At 47.9% G+C, this 16,195-nt stretch overlaps 1 protein-coding gene across 2 annotated transcripts in view; it reads left to right on the top strand.

The window, feature by feature from the left end:
• The window catches only part of Atg9 (autophagy-related protein 9), a 106,111-nt gene that overhangs the window by 65,701 nt on the left and 24,215 nt on the right, over positions 1-16,195 (top strand). For both annotated transcript variants that reach the window (XM_037429715.2, XM_075884750.1), the window contains exons 15-17: positions 2,905-2,996; positions 12,718-12,917; positions 16,053-16,158. In XM_037429715.2, coding sequence (XP_037285612.2) covers positions 2,905-2,996; positions 12,718-12,917; positions 16,053-16,158 — 398 coding nt within the window. The remainder of the gene's footprint in view (positions 1-2,904; positions 2,997-12,717; positions 12,918-16,052; positions 16,159-16,195) is intronic.

Here is a 16,195-nt window from a genome sequence, read left to right as displayed (position 1 = left end):
CGTAGCAAGTTCGGGTTGGCTCCAACGCTTCAAGGAGCGCACGACATTGTCGGGAGAGTGGTCTGCACCGAATCGCAATCCGTCGACGAAGCAGAGGCTACCAAGTGGGCGAAAGAAAACATCGTGCGGCTGCTAGAAAAATACAGCGCGGAGGATATTTTTAACGCGGACGAAACCGCCCTGTTTTTCAAGATGTTGCCACACAAGACGTTAGCCCTCAAAGGCGAGCTGTGCCATAGCGGCAAACAAAGTAAGCTGCGGATCACTGCGCTACTTTGTGCAAACATGACTGGCTCTGAGAAGCTGCCAATTTTTGTAATTGGCAAAAGTGCATCCCCTCGCTGCTTTAAGGGGAAGAGGCAGCTCCCAGTCAAGTACGTAGCCAATCGCAAAGTCTGAATGACCAGGGAGATTTTTTCAAAATGGCTTTGCGAATGGGACGAGAAGCTGGCAAAGGCGAACCGCAAGGTGTGCCTTGTTTTAGATAACTGCACCGGCCACCATACCGCTGCCGTGCTTCAAAACATCGAGCTGCTGTTCCTTCCTGCCAACTGCACAGCAAAAATACAGCCGCTTGACCAAAGCGTGATTATGTCGCTGAAGGCATGTTACCGCAAGCGTGTGATAGACAAGCTCCTGCTCAACATGAGGATGAAGCGAGACACTGATGTTGACTTGTACGCTGCGCTCGAAATGCTTCAGGTGGCGTGGATGAGTGTGACGGCGACCACGATCGCAAACTGCTTTCGACATGCCTCATTTGCCGCCGCACCAGACGCCAGCGGTGAGCCATCAGACGAAGTCGCTGCATCATGGACGGCACTTCGTGATGCATGTGTCGTGCCTGACAGCGAGTCGCTTTGCGACTATGTGAGTGCGGACTCGGAAGTGGTGGCAACGGAGCAGCTCCTGGATGACGATATTGTGCGCGCTGTCAGTGATCGTAACGAAACCAGTGTCGATGACTCTGTCGACGAACAGGAGACAAACGTGCAGACGGGGTCGGAGGCATTAGACGCGGTGGACGTACTGCGCCGCTACTTCAGCGCTCACGAGGGCGGCGAAGATGGCTTGAACATTGCGGCCGCAGCTGAGCGAGCCATCGTTCGCATCAGGAAGATGCATCAACGTCCAATTACGGACTTCTTTGCAGCTAAGTCTGCCTGAAATGCAAGCTGTGTATATTGAAGTGAATTAAAACAGGTGCTTGACTTTTTCTTTTTTATTTGGGAATGTGGTTATTTTGTTGCATACCACCGTGTGGCGGGATACTATTTCGCCCGCTATTTTTTTGGGGTAAGTACAGTGCATAATATTTGCGGTAAATGCCCGCTACGGCTATAACGAAATATTGGTTATAACGAGCAAATAGCGGTGGCCCTCCAATTTCGTTATAACGAGGTTTAACTGTAATTGAAAAAGGTCCTCAACAACAGGAAGCTTCAATTCCTAAGCACGCACTCTTCTGCTTTCTCTCATACCAAACATCACACGTTGAACTTCCTGCTGAAGTGTTGGGTGGCGGCACGGTTCTCGTTTTCCTCGGCAAACTTTATAAAAACACGGAGCTTGAATTTCGCCGCATGTATAATTATTCTAGCCTACCGCAAGGAAACAGTAAAAGTGTGACCGACTGATAGTGAAACCTAAACTCCCAATATCAAACATGCATTGCAAAGCATACGTAGAGAGTGAGGGGAATAGTTGGCGGAAATCTCTTCGTCATTGCGGAATCCTCCCGGATTCAAAATCCTTGAGCTTGGCAGGTATGTGTCATGTTTAGTGAGCAAGATTTTCCTAAACTGAGGTAGTTTCAAAGTAAATCGGTATGCCACAATCATCTGCAGTGAAAACTGTATGCAATAAACAAGGATGGATGTTTGATTTGTGGAGATAGGTTTGCAGTAGGCTTACCTACTAAGCGCAACTGTGTAGGGATGTGACGTCCTCCACTGCCGCTGCATGCGACGACGCTGCGGCCGGGTTTGTCGTTTTTTACGACGCGGCGCAAAAACCACGCACGAGGCATGATAACAACGTTGGGTTTATCAACCCAAGATGCAGCACTGTGCGACACTCACAGGCTTGCAAGCCATATAGGGAACTCCGCAAGACCGAGCAAGTACGCTTGCCTACGGCGCGACGACTCACGCACAAGGGCGGAAGTTGAATGCACGAACAAGAAGCCGCCTGCTGAGCAGCGCGGGAACCCTCGTGAAGGCCTGAGAGCATCTGCCGCGACGAGCGAATCATCGGGCGCAACATAGCTCGTAGGAGAGGAGGATGTCACGCGCGGCCCAAGGGAAATGGCGCTGCGTTGTGACGTAGGCCCACGTATCGTGCCCGGACATGCCAGCGCGGGACGGAGACAAGGCTTGACTCGCCCAGACCAAGAGGCGTCCTGGCAGCCATCTTGGCAAATGCCGGTGCTTATGTGCGCCCGAGCTACGCGGACGGCGCGCGCGCGGCAGCTGGGGAACGAGGCGCCAGGTAGGAGGGCGCTCTCGATCCCCACAGATTTTAACCATGAATGTTCGTCACACCAATACATTTGTTCAAATTTCTTTAGAGCAGCCATTGTTGTTTTGCTTCATACAGTTCTAATTTCAGATTATTGTGATGTGCTGATTTAAGTCCTAGTCTCTCAGTTTTTGATTAATCTCAAACTGCCACATGATATGTTCAGTGTTTTAAACAGTATGTAATGTGCTAGGAAAATAATTACACACTTGAAAGCTGCTCACAAGTATGCTAGCTATTCTCAACATACAAGTTCGCCTTGTGTTTTCCTGCTGTAACAGTTCCTCAGCTATGGCAACACCATATTGAATGCCTTACTAATGCGCAGTGCTGATCATTTTTGGTTTGTGCAACACTGCGTGTTTAATTGCTTCCTTTCTGCAGTGTGCACTGAAGCAACACGGCTACCAACTGTTCACCGAGAGGACACCGTGCTTTACCACTCACTCAACTCCCTCTCAGGCATCAACAATGAAGTGAGTTTACTGGCATTTTCAATTAAGGTGGAACTTCATTCTCAATAAAGCTTGACCAAAAACCTTACATTTTATGTTCAAACAGTTGCACCTGATTGTACAAGGAAATACTGGGCATGTTTACTAAAGCATTGTGTAGCAGGCCTGAAGAAGTGCATGCACTGGATTCGCTCTGTTGATCGGGAGTGTATTGCTAGCTTGATAATGAAGATCAATTTCACTTTCTACTCAAGAAATTATTGTACATGTGGTTTCGTTAATATCCTCTGTCTTCATATTCTTCATGTTCTAAAGCATTCTAGTATTTGTTCTTCACTGCAATTATAAATTGCTCTGTTTTTACCCTGATTGTCACCTCTAAGTTGGCCTCTTTTCAGCTATCATCATTCTTGCTCCTTGTAGATTGAGTTCGAACTTTGTCCTCATGAATCTCTTTACTTCTTGCATTGTGCTTAGATCCCCACATATTATAAAACTTATCTTGCACTTTGTTTCCTTGTTAGGGGTTTTCCATGCTGACTGTCTATTTCTATGCTTTCTGATGGAGGTGTTTATTGTATGTAGTCAATTGCTTTCTGCGAATTCTAGTGGCATTTGTCCTCCATTGTTTCCAAGTCGATATCATACAGTCTTCCCTCGTTACAACAGATTCAGCAGCAACAGTCTTCCAACTACAGTAAGCCATACCCACAGGGGTCACCACGCATCTTAAGTAGTATCCAGTATGCTCACAATGGACCCTATCATAGTGGGCTAATGACTATAACAGACTAGGTTTAGGATGAAAACATCCGATATGCTTTTTTTGTCACTTAGCCAGAAAACGACTGATATGTCTGGCAACATTGTTGTCATCTAACGAACCCCTGGTGCGACCAAACCAATCCAGTGACATTTAAAAGCAGCTCACTGCATCCGTTATCTTCTTTGTGCAACTAGTGACTGGATTTGGCTGCACGATTGTGTGAAATGGCTAAACACAAAAGGAAGCAGGTATCACTGTCACATATATTAAGCATAACTAACGCTGTCGACAGTGGCAGAAAACAGGCAGACATCGCCAAAAGAATAGGCCTGTGTAAGCAGATACTTAACTCTGTCCTGAAAAACAAGAACGTCCCCTAGGAACGTGACTCCGTTGAGATCCAAGAAAGGCTGGAACTGCTGCTTCGGCGAGTTGGTTCATGTTTAGAGGGGTACTGACTCTAAATTTCATGACCCAGGTAGCCTACAGGATCGATTCCCGTAACATGGTGTATAATCTGCAAAATATAAAGAGTGATATAGCTTTGAAGGAATTCTATATTTATTTTGAAGTATGCGTGAGAGATAGACTCTCTTCGCGCAATCAACCTCCTCAAAGGTGACCTTTATGACCCAACTACTTCCCTCACGTGACCACGCTGCAAGAAGTTATAATGACGTCTTAGCCACTTTTTTTTTTGCCACCTTTGCTCCACCAGACTAATTAATTACTTGTCAGCTGCTCGCAAGTCCGTGGCCGCGGCATTTATGTTGAAAGTTTTGTGTTTGGAGACATTGCTGTCTCGTTTCTTGTTTAAAAAATCTTCTTGATGCGGACCATGCAAAAGTGTGTCACAATTCTGTGTGCTGACGTGGTTGAAAGTTGAATGGAGAGGCGAGCGAGTAGGTACCGATTCATTACGGCGTAAATGTAGCGCTACCGTTCTTTCCACTCTAAGCTGCTAAAAAACGGCATTGCTCTTTCATGTCTTGAATTTGCTGTCAGATCTTGTACGCATTTCGTTCTGCGCAGCTTTCAAGAGCAGGCGGATCGTCTTAAAAACGTAGCCTTCTGTGTCTCAGTGATACTAATCACCTGCCAGCACTTCATCCAATAGATAAAAGATATCTATGTACGCAGCCAGAATTCGATTCATAATGATAAAATGGCTGTTACTCCATATGTGCACTCGCTTTCATATTGGCCCAGCGGTTTGGCCTGAGGGTGGTTTTTTTCTGCTAATAACAAGCTAGGCAGACAATGTGCAATGGTCGGCAACAAGCTTGATAATGTCAGGACGCATGGTTGCTCCATTAACCACAAGGTTAGGTTCGTGTCGTGTAGGACCAACGTCGTCTATTGCATCCCTTTGTCATTTGGTTGTGTCTATGTTGGCCAGACAGGAATATGTTTAAGCATACGTCTTGGAGAGTATCTGTCTTTCTTGCAGGGGAGACCCCTAACGCACATGGCCATGCACTACACTGAGTGCCAGTGCAATGCACAATTCCTCATGACTGAGATCTTGTTTAGACACCACGATCACATGGCACGATTACTTGCCGAGGCTTTCCATATTAACGCGAGGGCTGCTATGTGTATTATTAATCCTTCTTTGTCCTTATTCGAAAAAGTGATACTACTCGAGGAAAGGGGATAGACCAGTGGGGAGGGGGGTGCAGGAGGTGTGCTCTTGTTTTGGTTTCTTGCCTTTTGCTTCGCCCACGATGCCCATGCACCGGATTTAGTCGAGTCAAGTTTAGATGTTATATGTTTTTTGTTCAAGCAATAAGGCTTTCAGTTGTAAGCGCATGTGGGGTTCCCTTTCTTGTTCTCGCTTTTTTTTTCGTTACATTTACATCGTAATGAACTCGCTAGGTGCTGATACACTCAAACCTCGATGTAACGAACCGAGATATCGTATTTACTCGCGTAATCCTCGCACCCCTCACATCGCTCAACAAAAATACAATTTTTTTTTCCTCGAGTAATTATCGCACCCCCAAAAATTGCCGCAATAATGTCGTCTGCTTGTTCCAGCCGTTGATGATGATAGCGCACGCCATTTGGCGCCATCTCTTAAGCATCAGGCGTACTATTATTTCACGGAGATTCAGTCTAATCCAAGCCAAGCCAAAGCGGCAGTGCGCCTTGCGGCGTGTTTTGTATGTTGTGTCGGTAATCCTGTCACGTTATGAGACGATACTGAAGCTACACGGCTGCTTTCAAGTTGAAAGTGATTGATCGTGCACCAAACACAAACAGGGCCACCGTTAGGCACTTCGGAATCGACAAGTTTTGTGTTCGCTACTGGTGACGGCAGCTGAAAGCCACCAAGACGCGTTGGGCCTGCCGTGTGCTCAAGACTGAGATTGATGGTAAACTTTACTTCTTCAGGAAGAAACTGCGGACGATTCTGTTAAATAAACATCAGCCCAGTACTGACATGCTAAGCTTACCTTTTGAGGGCTCCTGTTGAGCGACGAACGCTACAGCTACGCCCAGAACGCACACAAGCTTTGCGTATGGCATTCTAATTCTCGACTATTTGATTGCAGTTTTTGTGTCGAATAAATTTTGCCTTGTGTTGAACCTCTGCTTTTATTGTTGAGGTCAATTTTAATGAGTACTTCTCAAAGCTTGTTGTTAGTTGCTGGTGTGAGAATCCTGATTTGCGGCCACTTCGTTTTTTTTTAGCTCTGTAGGTTTTCATGGAAAGTTTTCCACGCGTAATTCTCGCACCCCCCAACTTTGCACCCGTTTTCCGCCAAAAAAAGTGCGAGGATTATGCGAGTAAATACGGTATAACGAAATATCGGTTATAGCAAAGTAATTGAAGAATACTCTTGTGATTGATATAATATCTGGAATTTTCTGATATAACGAACCTATGTTTGTGTAAGATGGAACGTCGCTATAAATAGTTTTGAGTGTAGTTGCACCCGGAGGCTCGTCGTTTTTGAAACGGAAACTGACACTGGTCAGTAATCAACCGAACTCTTTGTGGTAGCTGCACTTGAAGGGAAGAATGCATATTGTCCATGGAAATGAGGTTCGCATATTATAATGCAGGTTCTTTTAGGGTTAGGGAGTGCTCTCTAGATTTGAGCCCATGAGGGTCTTAAGGAAGGACAAAGCCGTTTGGTTTTAACAAAACCCTCACAGAATGTTTGAAAGATAAAGAGACAAAAATCCCCACAGAATGAAACAATAAAATGTTCACAGGACATGCTAAAACACTGAGAGCAACAACCATAATACAAGTCAATTCACTAAACTAAGCTATTCAGTTCGAACACAGGTTAGCGGCAAAGTAGCGTTAGATATCAGTTCAGTCTTACTAACAAGTTGAGGCTCAGTGGATGAATAAACCGGAACGCGGTGGCCCCGGCTTTAGGACGCTGGCTGTCTGGCTGGGGATGAGGGAGCGCTGGCTGCTGGCAACGCGTTGAGAAGCCAATCAATCTGGTCAGGCAGCTGGGAGCTCAGCTCGAGCCCATAGCCCGACTGCTTTTGCCTGCCTGTGGTCACCGAAGTTCACAGGTCCTGGGCTGCAGCAGGACCATATAGCTACGGTGCTTTCAATTGGGAACGTGCCGGCAAGAGGCCCCAGCCGTTTGAAGTCATGGAGGCTTGGGTCCGAATACGACAGCCATCTTCAGCGCCCAGTCTGGTGACAACCTGCCGCTCACCAAGTTCCCTTCGAACTCCACTGCCCTTCTCTGGCTCAGATCTTCCTTGAACTCTGGCCCACTTGTCCCGTTCTAATTGGCAATGTTGACGTTTTGTGGTGTGGAGCCATTGGTCCCTGGAATCTCTGTGGTCATTGCCCATTGGTTCTCTTTTATTTTGTCCCCATTGCACCATGCATCCTCCTTCTCTCGCACGTGATGTCTTCACCGCCATCTTCTTCTGCCTCGGACACCGTTTGCACGCATTCTTCATTCTTCTCCTGTTGCACACTTTTCCAAGGCGCGCACTGCACTCCTTGCACACGTGTAGCCCTCCAATGATGGGGCACAATTTAATTACGATGTCTTGAAATCTGGTGTGCGCCCGTGAAATCAAACGATTGGGGTCTTTCAGTCTGCGAAATTTCGGAAGTTATTCGACATAGTTTCTTTGTAATGTGCATGACCAAGGCAATCTGAGTAGTAGTCGGCAAATTTCTGCCATAGTTCTTGGTTCTTTAATTTGGTAGCAGCCCCCCCCCCCCCCCCTTGCTTCTTCCTCTTAGCATTTAGTTCGTTGTCAATGTGGGTTTTTGGATATTTCAGATATTTAAATGGATGTAAGCACCGCGCATCGCATGCTTCGATTCTCGGACACGAGAGGCTGCATGCTCAACACGTCTTGCACAACTGTAGCCCTTGAAGAGGTTGTTTTGGTCATAGTGCTGTACTGCTTTTAGTGCGAATATTCGCGACTTATGTCATAAGCTGTCTATGCTGTACTTTTTTGCCACACGGAGTAAACCATTCCTTCAGCACAGCGAACAAACTTTTTCTTGGGTTGTTTTTCACAGCCTCATTTTTGTTTGCACCGGGTGCAAACCACAATGCTCACTATTTTTTCAAGTGCAGAAAATACCAGTGTAACATGAGGTCTTTTCCTGATTTTATTTACGCAATGTTCAATTGAGTGAATACAGGGCATGACCATTATTTTTTTTTTCACAAAAGTGCCCAATCAGCATCGCTCACTTGTTGTCCATTGTGACCTGGTACCGATATCTTTCAGTGCCATAGAAGTTAAGATATGATCTGGAAAGCCTGCTGCTGTGAGGCTGCATGTTTGCTTCTGGAAACTATAAGCAATGCTGCGATAGCAGTTTTGTCAGAACACTTTGTGGGGTCTCGACGAGGCGAACGCGCGCACCGCCACGCCACGCTCTTGGAGTGACGGACACAGTGAACACGGTCGGAACAAAGCACACAACATACATACATTTATTAACTAATTTAGACGACGATATCGTCCGCCGAATGATACACCAATTTCAACTAACACGCTACCATACAAACAACATAACGCAGGGACACACTAAACACACAATAACATGATAAACCCACACTAACACACCCAACACACTAGCACATACCCAAGGCGGCGTCGCCAACGCCTGACCTTACACGCGGGACCCCGGCGCGAAGCCCGCGGTGCCGAGAACCGGGGACCCGCGCTACAGACAACCGTTCGCGGCAGCCGCCACGCGCAGAAGAGGCTCGCTCAACGCTCGCCCACCACCAAGGCCCGCCTTCCGCCAGGGGCCACCACCGGCGCTGCCACTCTACCAACAGTGGTACTCAGAGCGAACACAACGCCATCTATCGCCCGGTGGTGGTCACCACCGAAATAACGCCCTGGGGCGAGACACGTGCGCCACGCGGCGCAGACAACTTTACAGGGGGGGTGTCAGCACCCCCACATTCCCCCAACCTTAAATCAAACCATATCCCGAAATCAGAAATTAGCTACACAAGCTTTAACAAAAAAATGATATCGCACAACCATAATGTCCTTGCACCACGACACCGCCGCCGGTCGACACTGCTGCACTGTCCGGCTAGGCTTCACCTCAGTACCGGCCCCGCAACAGCAACGTTGCCGTCGGCGCGACGATCCGTCGCTAGCGCCGACACGTCTTCCAGTTGCGACCAGCACTCGCGAGGGCGCCGGACTGCAGGCAGTTGCGCAGGTCCTAGGCATCTCCATCGCCCGACCTCACGACCGCATTCCTGGCCAACGACGCTGACGATATGCAGGACAGCCGGCCGTGGATGACATCCCTCCCGCTGAATACATCAACAAAAAACAAAACTCGAAAGAAACAAAGGAGCGCGGCCTAGAAGAGGGAGCTTCAGGCTTTTCGGCCACGTGGTACGGTGGTCAGTACTGCTGGCTAATACATCGGTGGCGGCCGAGACGCCCATCAAAATAAAACAAAAATCACTTTTCCTAACTCATGCTCACAAGAAAAAAAAAGTGAGGGAAGCAGAGCGCAACACCTCAACGCCACGATCCACCTAGTTGTGCCACGTGCGACAGGCGGCTGTGCAGAGCCTTAGGCCTAATGAGTCGCTCGGCAACAACCGGCATCCACCCAGCACCCAGCCTAGGCGCAGAAGAGGCAGCCGCGAGGAGACGTCCACTCTGTGAGGTGGCCCTATCGCTCGCCGCACACAGCAGCTTACCGAGCGATCGGCGTCCACCGCCCCGGGCGGTGTCACGACGCCTCGGCGTCGAGCCGCAATACAAGTCAGCAACGACGCCCGGCTCCCTGAGCCTAAAGAGATCGAAGAAGCTATTCACAGAAAATCAGACCACCCACGAGGCTTCCGTACTCACTCGCTTCGGGCCTGGCCTACAAACCACGTGCTCTAGGCCTTGCTCACCCCAGGATGCGGACCGCATGGCTCTCGTCCTAATTCAACAACGTTTTTGAAAACTAACAACAACAAAAAAATAACAACACTTGTGAGCAAAAAAAAATAGAAAGTCAACCTGCCGACAAATTGAAACACATTACAAAACCAATCCCCTCGCTTCTCAACAAAGCACACCACCGACGCCAGCAAAGAAGTCCCCCCTAGGCCTACTCTACTCTGGCTCTAACAAAATTCCTGTACCGAACCGCAAAAACTGTCGTCCGATACTCCAAGAGCCCCACGTTGGGCGCCAGTGTGGGGGTCTCGGCGAGGCGAACGCGCGCATCGCCACGCCACGCTCTTGGAGTGAACGGACACAGTGGACACGGTCGGTACCAGGTACACAACATACATACATTTATTAACTAATTTAGACGACGATATCGTCCGCCGAATGATACACCAATTTCAACTAACACGCTACCATACAAACAACATAACGCAGGGACACACTAAACACACAATAACATGATAAACCCACACTAACACACCCAACACACTAGCACATACCCAAGGCGGCGTCGCCAACGCCTGACCTTACACGCGGGACCCCGGCGCGAAGCCCGCGGTGCCGAGCACCGGGGACCCGCGCTACAGACAACCGTTCGCGGCAGCCGCCACGCGCAGAAGAGGCTCGCTCAACGCTCGCCCACCACCAAGGCCCGCCTTCCGCCAGGGGCCACCACCGGCGCTGCCACTCTACCAACAGTGGTACTCAGAGCGAACACAACGCCATCTATCGCCCGGTGGTGGTCACCACCGAAATAACGCCCTGGGGCGAGACACGTGCGCCACGCGGCGCAGACAACTTTACAGGGGGGGTGTCAGCACCCCCACAACTTCTATAGAATTGGACGATGGCTTTTTTACTGCCCTTGAGTGCACTGATTCATGTGGTAAAATAGGCTTCATAACACGGGGTTCACGTTGCCAACAGCACAAGTTTAGTTTTGAATCGTGCAATCTAATAAAACCTTTGCTCAGCTCTTCACAGGTAAGGACCAGTGCGGCTAGACATTTACTGAATATAATTTTCATTAGTGTAAACGGCATCTAAACACCTACCTACCCCACCTTTTTCCACTAGGACCAAATAATCAACAACTTGGAACACGTGAGCCACACGTGTAGTATTAAGAAGCTATTCCTTCCAACTCTTTCAGTGGCTCTGCAAGCATAGCTTCGCTAGTGGAGATACGCATTGACGTTGCCAGGTTCACCTTCCAATAGTGGCCTGTTCAAGTCGCCGAAACAGGCAGTGTCTGCTAGTTTATGCTCGCTCCCTCTCCTCTAGAGGCATTCCTCTCCGCAGCGTTTACACAGTCATTGCGCATGCGTTTCCCTTCCTCTCTTCTCTCTTGCCTCGCAGCGTCGACACAGGCAGCATCTTCTAGCGAGTTTTTTGCTTGAAGGAAAAAAAAATTAAACGGCTGCTCGCGCTGCTCTACCGTTCACTGGCCTCCTCGTATATATAGGGACTGGATCTTCACTTCCAAGGTAGTGCTGGTGGGAGATTTTTTCTGTGCGTTGTTGAACAATAAAAATTTGCTGCGTGTGAAATAACTAAAAGCAGACTGGGGGTCTCTGTATCCAGTTGAAGTCTTCTGTCTCTCATTTCCCATTAGCAGCGATTGCCATGTTCCAGTAGGAAACACCTGTCCATCACTGCGTGCTTTGCGCTTTCTTTCCTGGGCAGAACGGCAATAAGCGGCAGCGTCAACGCTGCCACTAGCATAAGCGTTGGTGCCCGCTGCTTCGCATCTACATGTGGTTCCCTGTACCAGAAGATTGCGTATTTTTTTTCTCTCTCTTTTTTTGTTTAAATTTTAACCCCATCTTGGAAAGGTATACACTGCTGCTTGCAAATGGGTTACACTGTATGATTGCAATATTGAAATATATCTTACCTCTATGTCAGGGAAGTTGATTTTTGAGACCAAAGGTTGCATAAAATGAAAAATAAATTTTTCAGTCATTGTTTTAGCCGTAATAGCCTCTTATACCACATCAGTAACTGATTTGTATGTTGTTATTTTTCTTCATCGTTTTTTTTTTTTAACCTGCCGGCCTACTAGCAAGCTTTTCTGAGCCTTGGAACATTTCAGCTCTGATTATTTTTGTTTGGGCTAGAGAGATGAATTGGTGCAAAAGTTTGCACACTTTATTTTTGGAAGTCTTAAATGTTTACTTAAGAAAATATATACTTTCAGTCATTCATGTGGGTACTCTGAAGTTTGATAACTCTTGTTCCAGGGGAGCCAGAACCACGAAACTTGCATTGGCTGAGCTACTCAACATGTGCATAATCCAGTGACATTTAATACAGTTAGGTCTGTAGTGCCACGAAAAAAACTGTCTAAAGGATAGTTTCAATAACTTATTTTGAACATGATGGCCTAGTGTGCATACAAACTGACTTATTATTTCACATATGAAACAACAATTATTACTGTTTTCAGCATTTTAACTTAAACAGCGAAACAGACAAATATATCGAAAACCTCCTTAGTTCAATGTGTTGCATTTCTCCCCATGGCAATGTGTGCAGTACTCGGAGATGGTGTCGAGTGTGTTGCGGAACAACGTCTATATCGGCGGCAGTCTGGTGGGCTCGCGTATGGTGCACAGTGATCAGGGCTCCGTGACTGCAGCAGCGCAGGGGGTGATGGCGGGTGAGCGCATCCGCGGTGGCATCTCTCGCACCGAGGGACCCTTGGCAACGCCGAGTCATGCCAGCCTTCTTAACAGGTAAGCCATGACGCTCGGACTTCAGGCATGTGTGTGCTTGGGTATACAAACTGGCTTCTATGCACCTGCAAGAGAGTATGTTTGGCGGTACAGGCACGGCCGCTGGGTAAAAAACAAGGTGTGGCCTGCTGTGTGCCGCTGAAGCGCCGGGACGTTCACGTCCGCTCTGGCGCCACCGCTTCTCCCAAGAGAAATGCTTTCACACACATTTTTACATGACACAGTAAGCCGCAAATAAGGCGTTTTGTAGCTACACATCACAGGTTAGATTCTGAATCGTTATTAGGAGTACATTTAAACCTCATTATAATAAAGCGGGATATAATGGACTATTATATATATCGAAGCAATCGTTATTCCCCTTGAAATTCCCATAGTCACATTTAACACCTCGTTTTATCACAGTGGAAATTTCCCCACAATGGATATAACGAACCATTCCTCGTCCACAATGAGCATTTACTGATTATTTTGGTATATGTCAATTCTCAATATCTTATAGCGCGCGACGGTTTACGTCTCATCATGGTCGTAGCAATTCAAAACTCATGCCTTGTGCCTCCCGGGAGCTGCTTGCCATTAGCATGTGGGAGCGAGTCTCCTCGCTTCCCTTCTCCTCTGGAACTAATGGACTCACCTGTGCAGCAACTCGCGCGAGTGTTCGCGTCAGCTGGCCTCCCCTCTCCCGTAGAACTTGTTGACCCGCCCGCGCATCTGAGCTTCTTCTCCCCTTCAGCTCCGCCCTGGGGCCTCGCGCACCTCTGCCGTGGCGGCGATCGTGGCTTTCTTCTTTGTCGTTCGTTGTGGAAAAGCAACACCACCTCCATCAGTTTCTGCCGCTAGACACGAGATGGACAATGGCAGCAGCAAATGTAAGCGCAAGAATATAACAATCGAGCAGAGGTCTGCAATGTTGAAAGTCCTTGAGTCTAGCATCAATAAAAAAAAAGTTGCCGAAAATTTCAGCTATGTGTGGGTGCCGCGGGTGAACAGGCCCAGACGTTGTGGGACGCTCTCTTTGACGCCGGCGTTGTGCCTGACTGCAACACTCTCTGCGTGTATGTCGGTGCCAATGCTGACGCGGTGACAACCAAAGCGTTGTCCGATGCGGAAATGGGGCTCGAGGGGACGGACGTGCGTGGACGACAGTGACGAATATAGCGACACCCCGAAGCCTAATGTTGGCGAACCCGGCGTACTGACGCCTGTGCAAGCTCTGAATGCGACAGACCTGCTGTGCCGCTTCTTTGGTGCTTACGATGTCGCGAGCATGGATTGGAAATAGCTGCTGCAGCTGAAAAAGCAGTCATTTGCTTGAGGAAGTGTCGGCAAAAGTCTATTGAGGACTATTTTTCTTCGAAGTGATCTGTCAGCTGGTGTGCCGAATTTTGCGAAAATAAAGTGCATTGTTCTTTATTATTTTGCTAGTTTTTTGCCTTCTGACGGCTGTTTAAATCTGCGCAGAGGGCAGCTGTGATATTCGTTGGAGAGTACATTCTCTCTTGCTGGCTAATTGTCAGTAGAAATGGATATTACCTATTGTGGACTGATGGTTATAGATGTAACTACGACTCCCCCTTCAACTTCCTTATAACGAGGTTTCACTACCTATTACAGCACATGTGTGAACACTTTGCCCTAGGAAGACCAATTTTTCATACAGTATAGGCCTCAAATATTGCTGCCCATTGGATTTACCTGAACTGTAAATGAGTGTTCTATTGCGAAAATAATTGGGCCCACAAAGCAGTGGTTGTGCACAAACAAACCACACGACAAAGCACACGCTCATAAATCCTGCGGCGACCACACATTGGACTTGCGTGGCGGCACACAACAGCTTCGCGGCATCACACCAGTGGAAAACACCGTTTACTACAAACGCACGCACAATAAAGTGTACCCTAGTACAGAAAACATGTCTAGCTGCCCACACATATGGTCACACAAAGCAGTGGTTGTGTGCACAAACAAACCACTCGACAAAGCATGCGAACGTTCGCAAATCGTGCGGGGACACCGCAGCCGCACGAACTGGCATCTACTTTGCATACGAGAGCAATGGCGTTACTCCTTTCCCTGACGATGCTTGGCCAGAATTATTATTTAGCAAGGTTTCTCGACGCTTTAGATCTCGGGGAAATTTATGGTACTGCAAGCTAGCGTCTCTTTTCGTGTTTGACTTGCACAGCGGCACAACAGACACTTTGCACTTTGCATGACACCGCTAAAAAAAAGATCTGCACAACTGCACACATTAAAAACTGTCCTCAAACACAGGAAACATGAGACAAACTGCCCCCCCACGCATGATTGCACACAAAATAAGCACGAGAAAGCACATGAAAAAGTACAAGGACACGCACAAATTCTCACGCAACTGCATTGAAACGTGAAATGCCATCTGCTTCGACACGTGTAGCATCAGTGCCCTAAAAGAGCGGTCGAAATTGTCAACTCTCCCCAGACGCATTCGCCCATTGACGGCATTGCAACGCAGCAGGTTGCACCTTGTTTTTTATCCAGCGACTGTGCTACAGGCATGCAGCTAAAGCAACATAGTCACCTGTACTATGCAGACTTGAATGCGGGTGCTGGTGTTTATTTGACCAAGTTTGGCAAATGTGGCTCCCAGGATAGATGTATGAGCATGTTGCCTCTTGCTGCGAGTTCTAGTGCATGATGGGAAAATGCCAGTATGTAGCAAACTTGAAATTACGTAGTTCAGTAAACAGCACCTGTGACAGAAATGCTTCATTGAACCATATTTGTGCGGGCTATGGATAAGTTCAGGAATACAAGCACAACGGCATATTGCATGGTTGGTGTTCTTTACTTGGCTCACAGCAGACCGGTGTGAGCTGTTCAGGCAAGCAAGCCTGGCTTCGGTTTGTGTTGTCATACATATCTGCCTTTGTGTAATTTCTCCTCCACTGAACATTTGGCTATACATTCATCGTATCATTACTCTACCGAGTTGCTGCTTTTAGCTCCTGGCTACTAGGACGATGCGCACAAGTGCAGGAACAATAACCTGATATCTCGTCCCGTGACTGCTCTTACAATAGTACTATGAATGTGCTTTTTGGGGTCACAGTTTGCTCCTGATGGGTCATGTGTGGATGCCTTTTCCAGCATCTGTATCAGCAATGACCCCTACAGTTCGTCAGCTGTGGGTGCAGAGGTGTCGCTGGAGTCCACGGCAGCCAACATGAGCTTCAGCACCCTGTTCATGCACGAGGCGAGTACCGGCCAATGTACAAGATAGCAATAACGTT

This window comes from Rhipicephalus microplus, chromosome 1 (genome assembly GCF_043290135.1).
Source record: "Rhipicephalus microplus isolate Deutch F79 chromosome 1, USDA_Rmic, whole genome shotgun sequence".
NCBI lineage: Eukaryota > Metazoa > Arthropoda > Arachnida > Ixodida > Ixodidae > Rhipicephalus > Rhipicephalus microplus.
Note: the sequence above shows the minus strand (reverse complement) of the source record. Positions and strands in the feature narration are given on the sequence as shown.